The following is a 12,908-nucleotide window of genomic DNA, read 5'->3' as shown; positions in this document are numbered from 1 at the left end:
TCCAACTCTCAGAGCATAAATTTAGACTTAAACATGATGACAGCCCTGAAGGAGAAAAAACCTGCCCTGAGCCATCTTACCAATTTCAGTTCCTATAAAGCACAGGTCTCTGTAACTGGACGTATTGTTCCAGGTGGTGAGGTTGGTCAGCCCATAGAGACTAAGGAGGGAACTAACTTGCTTTTAAAATTATTAGAGTTAAAAGGAACCTTAGAGTTCATCCGGCCCAGGATTCCCACACTTGCCTGATTGTCAAAAAACGACCTGGCTCTTCTTTCAGATAATGGAGATTCCTAAGCCTACCCAGCCCTACTGAATCCTGAGCTCTGAGGAAGGGTCCTAGGAATCTATGTTTTGTTGTATGTTTTGCCCAGGTAATTATTAGGATCAGGCAACTTGTGGAGCCCTGACAGAAGATAACTACCACCCCGTACAACTGAGGAGACTGAGTCAAGTTAATCAGTCAGTTACTTGAGCAAATAGGCTTACTAGTGGTATGACAGTGAACCATATAACTGGAGTGTGAACTTACTAGTGGTATGACAGTGACCATATAACTGGAGTGTCATTTTCCCATCTCTCTCTTTGTGAGATTAGTACCTGTTTCTTGGGGCTGTAATGAGAATAAGATGAGATAATATATAATAGAGCCAGATGACCGTAAGCATTTTTTTTTTTTTTTTTGGCTGCACCGTGCGGCTTGTGGGATCTTAGTTCCCCAACCAGGGATCAAACCTGGGTCCACGGCAGTGAAAGCCCAAGTCTTTTTTCTTTTATAAATTTATTCTTACTTATTTATTTATTTTTGGCTGCGTTGGGTCTTTGTTGCTGCACGCGGGCTTTCTCTGGTTGCGGCGAGCAGGGGCTACTCTTGGTTGCGGTGCGCGGGCTTTTTGTTGCAGTGGCTTCTCTTGTTGCGGAGCACAGGCTCTAGGCGTGTGGGCTTCAGTAGTTGTGGCTCATGGGCTCTAGAGCGCAGGCTCAGTAGTTGTGGCGTACAGGCTTAGTTGCTCCACGGCATGTGGGATCTTCCCGGACCGGGGCACGAACCCGTGTCCCCTGCATTGGCAGGCAGATTCTCAACCACTACGCCACCAGGGAAGCCCGGCAGGTGGATTCTTAACCACTGCGCCACCAGGGAAGTCCCAAAAGCCCAAGTCTTAACCACTGGACTGCCAGGGAACTCCTTACCATAAGCATTTATTAAATGGCTAAACCAAGACACCAGCTCCATAGGTCAGGCCCCACCCAGTGGTTCTTCACTGCTTTGAGAAAGTATTCTGAGCTTATGTTTCCAAGCTAGAAACTACCTGTTGATTTTGAAGGATATGAAAGTATGAAAGATTTCCTATTCTCTGCTCATTTACTGTTTGGTTTCAAAGCACAGGTTTAGCCTTTTCCTTTGATTAAGCATTGTGATGGACCCCTCAGCATGTAACACCTCTTCAGCAAAGTTGCGACTTAAACCAGTTATATCCCTGTGCAGGTGTGAAATTGAAGCAACTCTTGAGAGGCTGAAGAAACTAGAACGTGACCTCAGCTTTAAAGAGCAGGAGCTCAAAGAACGAGAAAGACGGCTAAAGATGTGGGAGCAAAAGCTGACGGAACAGTCCAACACCCCGGTGAGTGTTCCCTGCAGGGTTCACGGATCCCATACTTAGGAGGCTGGCTGAGCATGGCAGCATGGCACCCCTCCCCCCTCCCCTGCTGCCTCCTCACTTCCTGCCTCGTGCCTCTACATTAAAGGATCCACATTTACACTCCCGTAGCGCTCCTATCTCTTTTCAATTAACAAAATGCCAGAAATTTAGAAGGAAAGCTTAGCCTATTTCTGGCTTTTTCTCTGAGAACTGTTATTCTGTCAGTGTATTTGTGTATTAGAATTACAAAAATAAAATTCAGTGTATTTTCACACCATCTGCTAGATCCCCAGAGCCTGTGCCTCAAGGCTGATTAACTCTTTAGAGTCCGTCGGTAATTAATAAATGTTATACCAAGGCAAGCTAGCTGTCTGAGAAAGTCGTTGATGTGTCAGAACTTAACCGAGTTTTCCTTCTGAAAGAGAGCTAACTTAATGACCTATAAATGACGAGAATTAATATTCCTTGGGTCACAATCATGGGCAGCAAAAGATTGGAAAAAGACTTCTCTCAGGACAAGCGTCCAGTATTTACTCCACCAAAAAATATACTGGTTTTTTTTCCAAGTCCTGTATTTGGACTAAGATAAAAATTCTTTGTAAGGATTTTGCTATTTATATACTTACCATGAGCTTATATGTTAACATGATATATTAAAATCTAGTCAAATTTCAGCATTCTTCCCTATTTTAAATAATTTATTATTTTAGGAATTAAGTATAAATTTATCATTGGCTTTTCCAGGGTTTTTAATGGGCAATATATGTCCACTTTAAGATCACAAGTAATAATAAGATTAAAAGTACACTTGTTATGTACTTTAAATTCATTTTTGATAGTTGCTATGGTGATTATACCAAAAAAAATTCTTAAATGCCCTTCACTTTGTGATCTTCAAAAAACTTTCCTGGGCTTCCCTGGTGGCGCAGTGGTTGAGAGTCTGCCTGCCGATGCAGGGGACGCGGGTTCGTGCCCCGGTCCGGGAGGATCCCACATGCCGCGGAGCGGCTGGGCCCGTGAGCCATGGCCGCTGAGCCTGTGTGTCCGGAGCCTGTGCTCCGCAAAGGGAGAGGCCACAACAGTGAGAGGCCCGCGTACGCAAAAAAAAAAAAACTTTCCTATTTTTAAAAGTCTTAATCTCCATTTAGCAGCCAATGCCCAACTGCAAAGTATTTTCCAGTGTCTAAAGAATAAAATAGTTTGCCTCCTTTTCCAATTTATGTGGAGAAATAACCTGATTTCCAAAAAAGGAAAATACAGTGAAGTTAAATGTTTATTATCCGATTTAACTTTTTCAAAAATGACTTTGGTTATCCAGGGAATCCCAAAGTAAGAACTGAATTGCTATGCATAAGACTGTCATGGGACATTAAAACAGTACCACATCTTATAAGTTCAGTGAATTTTAACTTGGCTCTCAAGGAGTTAAGGAAAGTTTCCTGTTCTGGTTGAATTGGTACCAAGAGGCAGACTCAGAAAGCATTACCTTAAGGATCTTCAAGGGAACACTGCTTCTCCCAGAGCTGATGAGAGGCAAAAATATGACCATCTTCTGAAGTCTGAGGGTTGTGGGGATTTTTTAAGTACGTTGAAATCTTAAGCTATAAAGCACTGCATGGCTTGACTCTTTCTAAATGTAGCATTTTAAGAAAAAACGTTAAAGGACCCATTAAAGTATGCTTTAGAACCTTTCTTTAGATTACTGGCATTAGTTTTGCTAAGAAATTATGGGCTGCCTTGCACACATTATTGCTATTAGTAACGCAGTTGTATAATAAATGATGAAAAACTCTGAGTGCACAGTAGGTTGTATGCTTGCGTTTTAAATGCAGAAAACTCTCTGTAAAGGAACTGCTCTGAAGGCTACCATCTAACAATGGACAGCATGCAGCACGATGTCAATGAGATTTTCTTCCTTTTTTTTACTTATGAAGGCTAAGTTTTCTTTCTGTACAGAACTTGCTTTTAATGTCTCTTCTTCATAGAGCTGGTATTTCTGAAGGAAAGGTTTGTGCTCAGGTATTTTATAAGTAGATATTTTCTTTTATCCTCACATCAGTTTCTAGTTGACTTTAAATGAGGTTTCTGAGAGACTGATAGAATAAACCTTTTTTAAAAGGAAGCGACTGGAGGTTGAGGTTTTCTCTGTAGCCTCATCTTAATTATAAAAGTTTAATATTTAAGTAACGTCATAAAAAATTGTATTACTGCATTTATTTCAAGGAAGGACACTGCTTTCTTTCCTGAAATTAAAACATTAGTTAAAGATATTTGGGAAGGTGAATTTTCCATACACAAATATGAACAATGTTTATTTTTAATGATTGTTGTAGCTTGATGTCGAAATTTTACTTCTTTTAAAAATAATAGCTTATTTGAGAGGCATTTGTTGAGATCTTAACATAATGTGAGGAAAGACCTATGAAATAATAAAATAGATAAGCAGCAAAGGGATCCTGAGAGTATCTAACAATTGAAAACAAATTTAAGAGGCTGAGAAATTTGACTGCAAGGAAAGTAATAGCCCATTTCCGGTGTTAAAGGATCTAAAACAATTTCTTTCTTCCATGTAACTTCTGCTTTTTAGTTGAATTATATGAAGTTCTGATTGAACTAATAACTGTAGAGGTCTTTTCCTAATGGAGTTAAGATAGATTTTTTTTAAAAAAACTTGATTCCAACTTTAATTTAAAAATTAGGAAATTGGTCCTAAAACGTACCTTTACATGCAAATATGAAGGTCATCCCAGAATTATATTACTTTTTACCCTTATTTAAACAGCATCAAAATATAAGCCTTAATTTGCTTCTTTCTCAAAGGAAGAGGCAGTAACACTTTGAGATCCTAAGTTTTACCCCTGAAATGAACAACATTTATGGAAATAGGTTGGCTGTTTAAAATAATTATGTAAGAGTGAAAATAAATGTCTGTATCCGCTCTGAGAAGAATTCCTAGAAAAAAATTCTGCTAAAAGAAGGAAACTTGTAGAGAATAGAGACAAAGGTAACAACCTAAATTAATACTAGTTTCCTTTCCTCCCAATTTTCACATGTATTTACATACTTGTTTATAACTTAAATGTTAGAGACAATCTAGAATTTGTTTACAAGTGAATTATTTCATAAATTGGATAACAAGTATTATATCTGGCTGTAATAAATAAAAAAGGGAGACAAGTGAATTCTAGACTGTTTATTAGTTTATAGATACTTAATCTAGCTAAAAAGGTAGCTAATGACCCAAATCTCCCAATTGACTGCTAAACTGTTTTTATGCTTCCTCTAAGCTTTTCTTCTTTGGTCCAAGGTTTCTTGTTTATTTTTTTTAACTCGAGATTTAATCTCTACTTAATTTCTCTTTTAATATAATAGTTAACTAAATGTTTCCATATGAAAGTCAAATTGGGAAAAATTGAGAGAAATTCTAAAAACTACTTTGTTTTAAGGAAAATGAGGGCTTAAAACTTACAACTTCCTTCCTATTTGAAATTTGGCTTGCTGTGGTGCTTTGCAAACCTTTGGTTGTGATTTACTCTGTCATTTATAAATTATGGTAAACGCGCTGGAGCCAAACCTGCCATTAAATAAATTCTCAAATAATCCCTTACATTCATTTATTTCACTAATCGTTTACCTTCTGTGCAGCACCCACTAATTTTGTGGTATCTGTTTCCTTGGTATAAATTGGTCCTAATTTCTCTTTTTACTTCTGTCCTTTCTTCCCTCATGATAGCCTCTCTTGCCTCTTGCTGCAAGAATGTCTGAGGAGTCTTACTTTGAATCTAAGACAGAGGAGTCAAACAGTGCAGAGATGTCATGTCAGATCACAGCAACAAGTAACGGGGAGGGCCATGGCATGAACCAAAGTCTGCAGGCCATGATGCTGATGGGCTTTGGGGATATCTTCTCAATGAACAAAGCGGGAGCTGTGATGCATTCTGGGATGCAGATAAACATGCAAGCCAAGCAGAATTCTTCCAAAACTACATCTAAGAGAAGGGGGAAGAAGGTCAACATGGCCCTGGGGTTCAGTGATTTTGACTTGTCAGAAGGTGATGATGATGGTGATGATGACGGTGATGAGGAAGACAATGACATGGATAACAATAGTGAATGAAAGCAGAGAGCAAAGTATTAAAATTGAAAATGTCCGGGAAAACAAAAGAAACTTGTTATCTCAGTCTGTACAAAAACCAGTAAGGAGGTAGAAAACCAAGCACTGCATTTTTAGGCCAATCACATTAATATGACAGTCATTTCTTTACGATTTTACTTTTGATTTGTCTTTGCTTACAGAAAAGGGGGGAGGGGATTAAGCCAAAAAGGTCTATTCAATGAATCAGCAAATGTGGTGCCTGATTATAGAAACTTGTGATTCTACATGTAATATAGCATTTTTTAACTAATGACATTCTGGCTTTCTAAAAATGAATACATTATAGTTTGATTTGATTTGATTTATTCAGTTGCTTTAAAAAACTTACATTTTGAACAAGCACTCTTAACTCGTAATTCTTCTTTGACACTTGATTTTCTTGTAACATACTATGTTTTTTTTCCCTTATGGCAATACACCATACTGTCAGAAATAATTGATAGTGACTACAAAATCTAACAATAAAAAAATTGAAATGAAAGGAGGTTCTAACAAATACTTCTCCAGAAATACCTAAGTGCTGAGGGTTTTTAATACTTAATAGCACGACTACTGAAAGTAAAACCCAAGAGATGTTTTCAGTAGTACGTTTGCAGGAGAAATACTCTAACTTGAAACCAAACAGCAGTGTTGTGGCACTTCCGTACCAGTGCTCGCCCCAGAAGCTTCTTAACAGCACACTGTCATCTAAGGCTTAGCTTATACTTTACACAAAGAGAAAGAGAGGGTAAGGGATCACACTTCCAGGCAGTGTGAGTGTTAATATGGGGGCAGGAGTGTATGCGTGTGTGTTTGTTTTCCAGAGGGGTATGAGAATCCTGGATTCTAAATACATGTAGAGATATTTTAAAGACGGAACTAAATATTATAAAAAGAATAGCAAAGATAAGCTGTCCTTACTTAGGCAAAAGTGCAGAATGAAGGGTCCTTTTTATAGCAGATCTAGCCTTCCAGATTTCTTTTTTTTAACCCTGACTCAGCCATGCTGGTGTTAAAGAGAAGTAAATGTAGGTGCTGCTCTGAAAACCTAGCTAGCCAGAGAGATATTCTCAGAATGTTATCACAGAATTGTCAAAGCTTGCTTAAACTATAAAACACTTTATTAAAAAACTACAAAACATTTGTAGTTATGTACATACAGAAAGGCAAAAGAACAAAGAAAGATTTTTTTTCAGTCTAAATTTGAAAGCAGTGCCGTTCGTTTGACTATTAAACCAAAGTACTTTGGGTGGTTCTTTTTATGGAAGATTTTTTTTTTTTTTTTGGGGGGGGCTGCATTGGGTCTTCGTTGCTGCGCGCGGGCTTACTCTAGTTGCGGCAAGTGGGGGCTACTCTTCGTTGCGGTGTGCAGGCTTCTCATTGCAGTGGCTTCTCTCATTGTGGAGCACGGGCTCTAGGCACACGGGTTTCAGTAGCTGTGGCACGCGGGCTCAGTAGTTGTGGCACACGGGCTTAGTTGCTCCGCGGCATGTGGGATCTTCCCAGACCAGGACTCGAACCTGTGTCCCCTGCATTAGCAGGTGGATTCTTAACCACTGCGCCACCAGGGAAGCCCATAGAAGATTTAAGAAAGGATATCATCATAGATATTGTCTAATATTATTTCCAAGTATATTTGATCATAAAAAGCCTCCTGGAATTTGAAGCATGACATGCTTCCAATCCCCATTAAGGGTGGAACATACCACAAAATGATCAGTACTCTGTGCCAGCTTTATTTAGAGAAAAATCACTAATAAAATGTTCTGGGTGTGAAATGTAGAGACCAGTCTGTATAGAATAGTGATAAATAGAAGGATCTGGAGTCAGATCGTGATTCAAAATCGCTGTGCAATCTTGGGCAAATTATTTAACTTGTACGTCTGCTCACCTTTAACTTGAGAATGGTAATAGTACTTACCTAAAGGATTGTTGTGAGGATTAAATAAAATGATACATGTAAAGCATTTAACACAATACCAGGCCAATGGTAAGTGGTCAGTTAATGTTAGCTACTGTTAACTATGCCAGTGAAAAGACACTGAAAAATAAGTGGTTTCTGTAACCTGGAAAACGAAACTATCAATTTCAAGTGATATTTGTTGAGTAGGATGAGATGAAAGTTAAAGTGAATAGCTTTCAGGAAAGATAGAGAACATCTTTAGAACGTAAGCTGCACGAGCCAATCTACTCTGTCGCCCTTTGAAGACCATGCACATGGCAAGGTTTAGCTAGTCTGAGGTGTTTGCAGGCCTTGCTACCACCCACAGACCAGGCAAACACAGAAAGAAGAGGTAAACGTTTCCCCTAGAAGATGGGTTCCCCACATACCCAATCTGATACACTTCCTATGTCTATGCAAACATAGACACAGATACACACACACCACAGTATATTATATTGCTGGTGACAAACAGGTGCAAACATAAATAGGCATCCTATCTGCACTCAGACATGGAGGAGTCCTCCTTGATTCAAGACGAGCCACTCAAGCAGAAGGTCTTGGAGTGGAGCAGAGGGGATGGTTTTCAGCTCTTGACTTGCCAGCATGCCCTGGGGCTCTGTGCCATGTAACCTGAAGGAGAGCCAGAGACCAGGTAGTTCACAGCCTGTCGTTGCACATCTTCCCAGGCCAAGGTAAAGTCATCCATCCCACCAGTATTCATTGAGCCCCTCCTTTGCGCCCGGTACCGTTCTAGGGAACAGCTAGATGAAAATCTGCACTTGTGGAGCTTACAGGCTAGCAAGCGGAGATGGACAACAAACAGAACAAATGCATCATGTAGTAAACATTTGATAAGTGCACGCTGGGAAACGAAGCAGGGAAGGATGAGGCCCATAGGGGAGTGTTGTGGACTTTAAAGTGTGGTCAGGAAAGGCCTTACCCATAATGGAATCTCTGTGGGCTGATTTTGGGATCTGTGCACCTTATGTAAGAGTGTAAACCTTAAAAAAAAAAAAAAAGAGTGTAAACCTTGTCTCTCATTTGAGAATAACCGGTAACCGGAAATAAATTTAGAACGTATGAAATGAATGGGATGGACATTTAAAAAAATTTACATTAAATAAAAATGTATAATAATAATTAGATCTATTAGGATTATACATAAGGTTTTGGTGCATTAGTAAAAGCAGCCAAATAAGGCCCAAAGAGAAAGGTAATAACCCAGACCTAGGTTTACCATCATTCAGGTAATATTTCTCTAATCTCTCGACTGCTGCCATTTTCCTCACAGAAATTCCAGAGATGGTCATAGCTCAATACTCTGCCATCAAGAAACTGCAGAGATTTTGGACACAGCAGAATTGATAACCTCAGTGATACGCTTGCAATGTTCTAACCTAAAATTGGGCTATAGGTAATTACTATAGGGCACTGGCTATTTTACTTTCTGTTCCAAATCAGTGTCTTTCTAGGGTTTTGAACATCCCTGAAATCTGCATCATATAAACAGAATCTTAAAGTGGTTTCACTTGATCTATGAAGATGATTTAGAAGACTTTAGACTCTATTATTAGCCTTATTAAATTTAAAAAGAAATATTTATCAGCCATAGACAGAATTTCTAATGAAGATGTTAATTATACAGCTTTTAATTCACTTTTCAGATCAGTTTTGTTGTTGCTGTTTTTGTGTTTTAACGTCTTTATTGGAGTATAATTGCTTTACAATGGTGTGTTAGTTTCTGCTGTATAACAAAGTGAATCACTATACATATACATATATCCCCATATCCCCTCCCTCTTGCATCTGTCTCCCTCCCACCCTTCCTATCCCACCCCTCTAGGTGGACCCAAAGCACCGAGCTGATCTCCCTGTGCTATGCGGCTGCTTCCCACTAGCCATCTATTTTACGCTTGGTAGTGTATATATGTCCATGCCACTCTCTCACTTTGTTCCAGCTTATCCTTCCCCCTCCCTGTGTCCTCAAGTCCGTTCTCTACGTCTGCGTCTTTATTCCTGTCCTGCCCCCAGGTTCTTCAGAACCTTTTTTTTTAGATTACATATATATGTGTTAGCATACGGTATTTGTTTTTCTCTTTCTGACTTACTTCACTCTGTATGACACACTCTAGGTCCATCCACCCCACTACAAATAACTCAATTTCGTTTCTTTTTATTAGCCAGTGATTTTTAATATGCAGTAGATTTGTTAGACTTTAACACCAGCTGGGGAATTCAAACTTGATCCCCATGAAAATCAAGGAATTGGGGTGGGGGAAGGTTTGGGAGAGATCTAAAACGATTTCTCATGGCACTACGATGTACACAACTTTGCTTTTCAGAGGTTTCATTGGAGTGGTAAGAATTTCATGAAAGACAATTGTAAAACTTACTCTGAGTTAAATCTTGATCCTTTTTTTTGATACACTCGACTTGTTGCTGCCTTTTGAAACTAGCAGTCTACTGTACCGCATACATAATAAAGCACAATTTTTCTATAATCAGGTACCTTTTGCTGCTTTGGGGTAAGACTGTTTTCCTGTTTAGATGTTAAGCATTTCCAGAGAGAAGAATCTGTTCTGTTCTTTTGATTGTAACATAGCCTGATAGCTGTAGATGCAGCCTGTCTGATGAGAAATGAGCGTCTACCAGGACATCTGGAGGACTAGCTATGTTTCCTCAGACTCCAGCTTAGTTTGCACTCTATTGCCTGTGAGGAGCTTTCTGGCATGTGATTATTTACTTCAGGGCTAGAGTTTCAGGCACCTACATTAACTATTTTATATTGTGTGCAGAATAATAGACCTTTTAGTGTCAGGTACAATACACTGCACATCTTGCTTTTGCACTGTTTTAAAATTTTTGTACTAAATGATAGAAAATATTTATATTCTTTGAGTGTGAGCTTTGAATAGATGACATTATCACCTTATTGGTTTTTTTTTTAACAAAACGTTTTTCTCAATTATTCTATCGCAATGTTATTCTGAGCAAGTCCTATGCCAAAATCGTGTATCATGTTTGTATGGAAGATTAAATTTTATTCTTGTGTGGTAAGACTCCTCAGTTATTGACTTCATTGTTGGAATTTGATATTCCAACACAAAGTCCACAATGTATTCAGAAATCCAAGTTGGTGTCATACATTTCATTTTGATGTGAACTTTTCTTTGCTTTCCTTTGTTTTAAGACTCCATTTTGCAATAAACGTTTTGACAGTAAATCCCTTTGTTATGTGTTATTGTGTATATCAGAGCTTTGTTAGATTGGATTCCCAACAACCTTTGAAGGAATCATTATCACACGCATGACCATGAGTGTGAGCTTCTCTCCTGAAATCAATTGGAGTGTAAATAATGAATTTGTAAAGTGATGGGGCAGTCACAAGGTGGATTTTTTTTTTTTTTAAATCCCCAAAGAGAGACAGAAAAGCTTAGCACTCACCCTATAGCAGATACACTGATAATGTTAACAAGGTAGAGCAGACATAGAGGAAATAGGAAGCCACTCTGTGGCTGGAGATATTAACTCTTCTCCCCTGTTCTGCCAAATTCAAACCGTCTTGAAGCAGTGCCTGGCTCCAGCCTTCCTCTCACTAATCTTTGCAAGCAGCATGCAAGAATCCTGCTGGAGCAAGTCTCACACTGAATCCAGCGCCTTTCCCTTGGCGTCATCTTGGTGAGCCACCCTCAGAGCACAAGTCAACTCTTCTCCTCTCCTTCGGACATGAAAACCAAAGATGTTGGTTTTGATTAGTTGTTTCCTTTACAACCTTTATTCAAGAAATACTTATCAATTTTGTTCAGCACAACATTTGGGAATTATATACAAATCAAATCATTCCATACACCCTCACTTCTTCTAAAAGCCAGCCTTGATGCAGCCTTAAACGGCTCTGTAAAGTAAAGCAGTCTGTTGTTTCTTAAACTAATCAAACAAGTTCCTTATTTCACATTTGATTCTGTGATGGGAAAAGCAAATGACGCTTCTGCAGCTGTATCCAGCTGCCCCGTGAAGAAATAAAACTTGTCATGTATTTTCTTTGATCAAGTTCAGTTTTAGATCCTGTTTCTCAAGTCACTTTCGTTTCTGCATTATTAAAGCAGGTGAGTGCATGTGACTACAAACACCAGGTATTTCAGAGGAGGGAAGGGGCAGTCCTGTGGGAATCGGAGCACATGAGGGTAGCGGAGTACATATAGAGTGGTAGCGATTTATACCCTTGCAACTTATCTGTACGTCTCAAACTCTATGCATTCAGATTTATTGTAACTAGTGGGTTTTTAAAATAAATCTGCCTGGCCCCCTAGAGTTGGCTGCAGTTCCCCTTGATCCTTGGACACGCGCACACTGTATCTGGAGCTCCCGTTGAGCAAACGTGCCGTGCCCATCCTTCCCTCCTGTCCCGCCTCCACCACTGCCAGTGTCTTGCCTTGTTGCTTCTCACCAGGAGTCACCTCTCTTCTAGCCCTGCTGTGCCAGCTCAAGCCACTATGCCTTCCATCCCCCACGGCAGTCTATGAAACCCTCCCTTTTCCGTGGTATAGCCATAGACATTGAACTCTATACCAGAGAATTTAGCATCATAGTAAATGCACCCTTCAGTTTTACTCATTCAACAAACTGTTCAACAAAAATTTACCGGGTGTTGTGTGCCAGGCACTCTGATGGGCACTGAGGAAACTAAAATGAAGGTGGCCTTGAACTCCTCCCAAGGTATAGTCCATACCTACTTTACCCCCCCCCACACCTTAAATTAAAAGCTCCTTGAAGGCCGGGGCATGCCTTTCCTAGCAAGGTTTTGAGCATGTGAATTTAAAATACCTGCAGATTAGAAGGGTTAACTCACCCACCCTCTGATGTTTACACTAATGGTAAAAGTAACCAAAGCCAACTTCTTTTTTTTTCAACTCGCACAAAAAATACTATTTGTAACACGTGTTGAAAGACACTTTGCCATGTTGCCTCATGAGCAATCCAACCATGTTGGCAGGTTAAGCTGGTTAAAACTAATGGCTATAGCAAACTAATTCAAGTCACAAGACACAGATTTTCTTCCCGTTACGTAGGTGTCTATTTAGTCTGTGGCCATGGAGCATATATTGAAGCCAGTAGTCCTTTGGCTCTGAAATTGGGCAGGCAGGAGTCCTCTTGCAGAGTTGTCATTCATGTTTGTATACTTGCCAGG

At 39.5% G+C, this 12,908-nt stretch overlaps 1 protein-coding gene across 6 annotated transcripts in view; it reads left to right on the top strand.

Annotated features, from left to right (window-relative positions):
- Nucleotides 1–12,908, top strand: part of MAP3K20 (mitogen-activated protein kinase kinase kinase 20) — a 173,752-nt gene that overhangs the window by 121,828 nt on the left and 39,016 nt on the right. For 5 of the 6 annotated variants that reach the window (XM_032636552.1, XM_032636553.1, XM_032636557.1 and 2 more), the window contains exon 11: nucleotides 1,487–1,622. In XM_032636552.1, the coding sequence (XP_032492443.1) occupies nucleotides 1,487–1,622 (136 nt within the window). Of the gene's footprint in view, nucleotides 1–1,486; nucleotides 1,623–5,373; nucleotides 10,944–12,908 lie in introns of those variants that run through there. The other variant, XM_032636558.1, reaches the window with a different exon arrangement.

The sequence above is a fragment of the Phocoena sinus genome, chromosome 7 (assembly GCF_008692025.1).
Source record: "Phocoena sinus isolate mPhoSin1 chromosome 7, mPhoSin1.pri, whole genome shotgun sequence".
NCBI classification, from domain to species: domain Eukaryota; kingdom Metazoa; phylum Chordata; class Mammalia; order Artiodactyla; family Phocoenidae; genus Phocoena; species Phocoena sinus.
The sequence above is the reverse complement of the archived record's forward strand: the minus strand, read 5'-3'. Positions and strand labels throughout refer to the sequence as shown.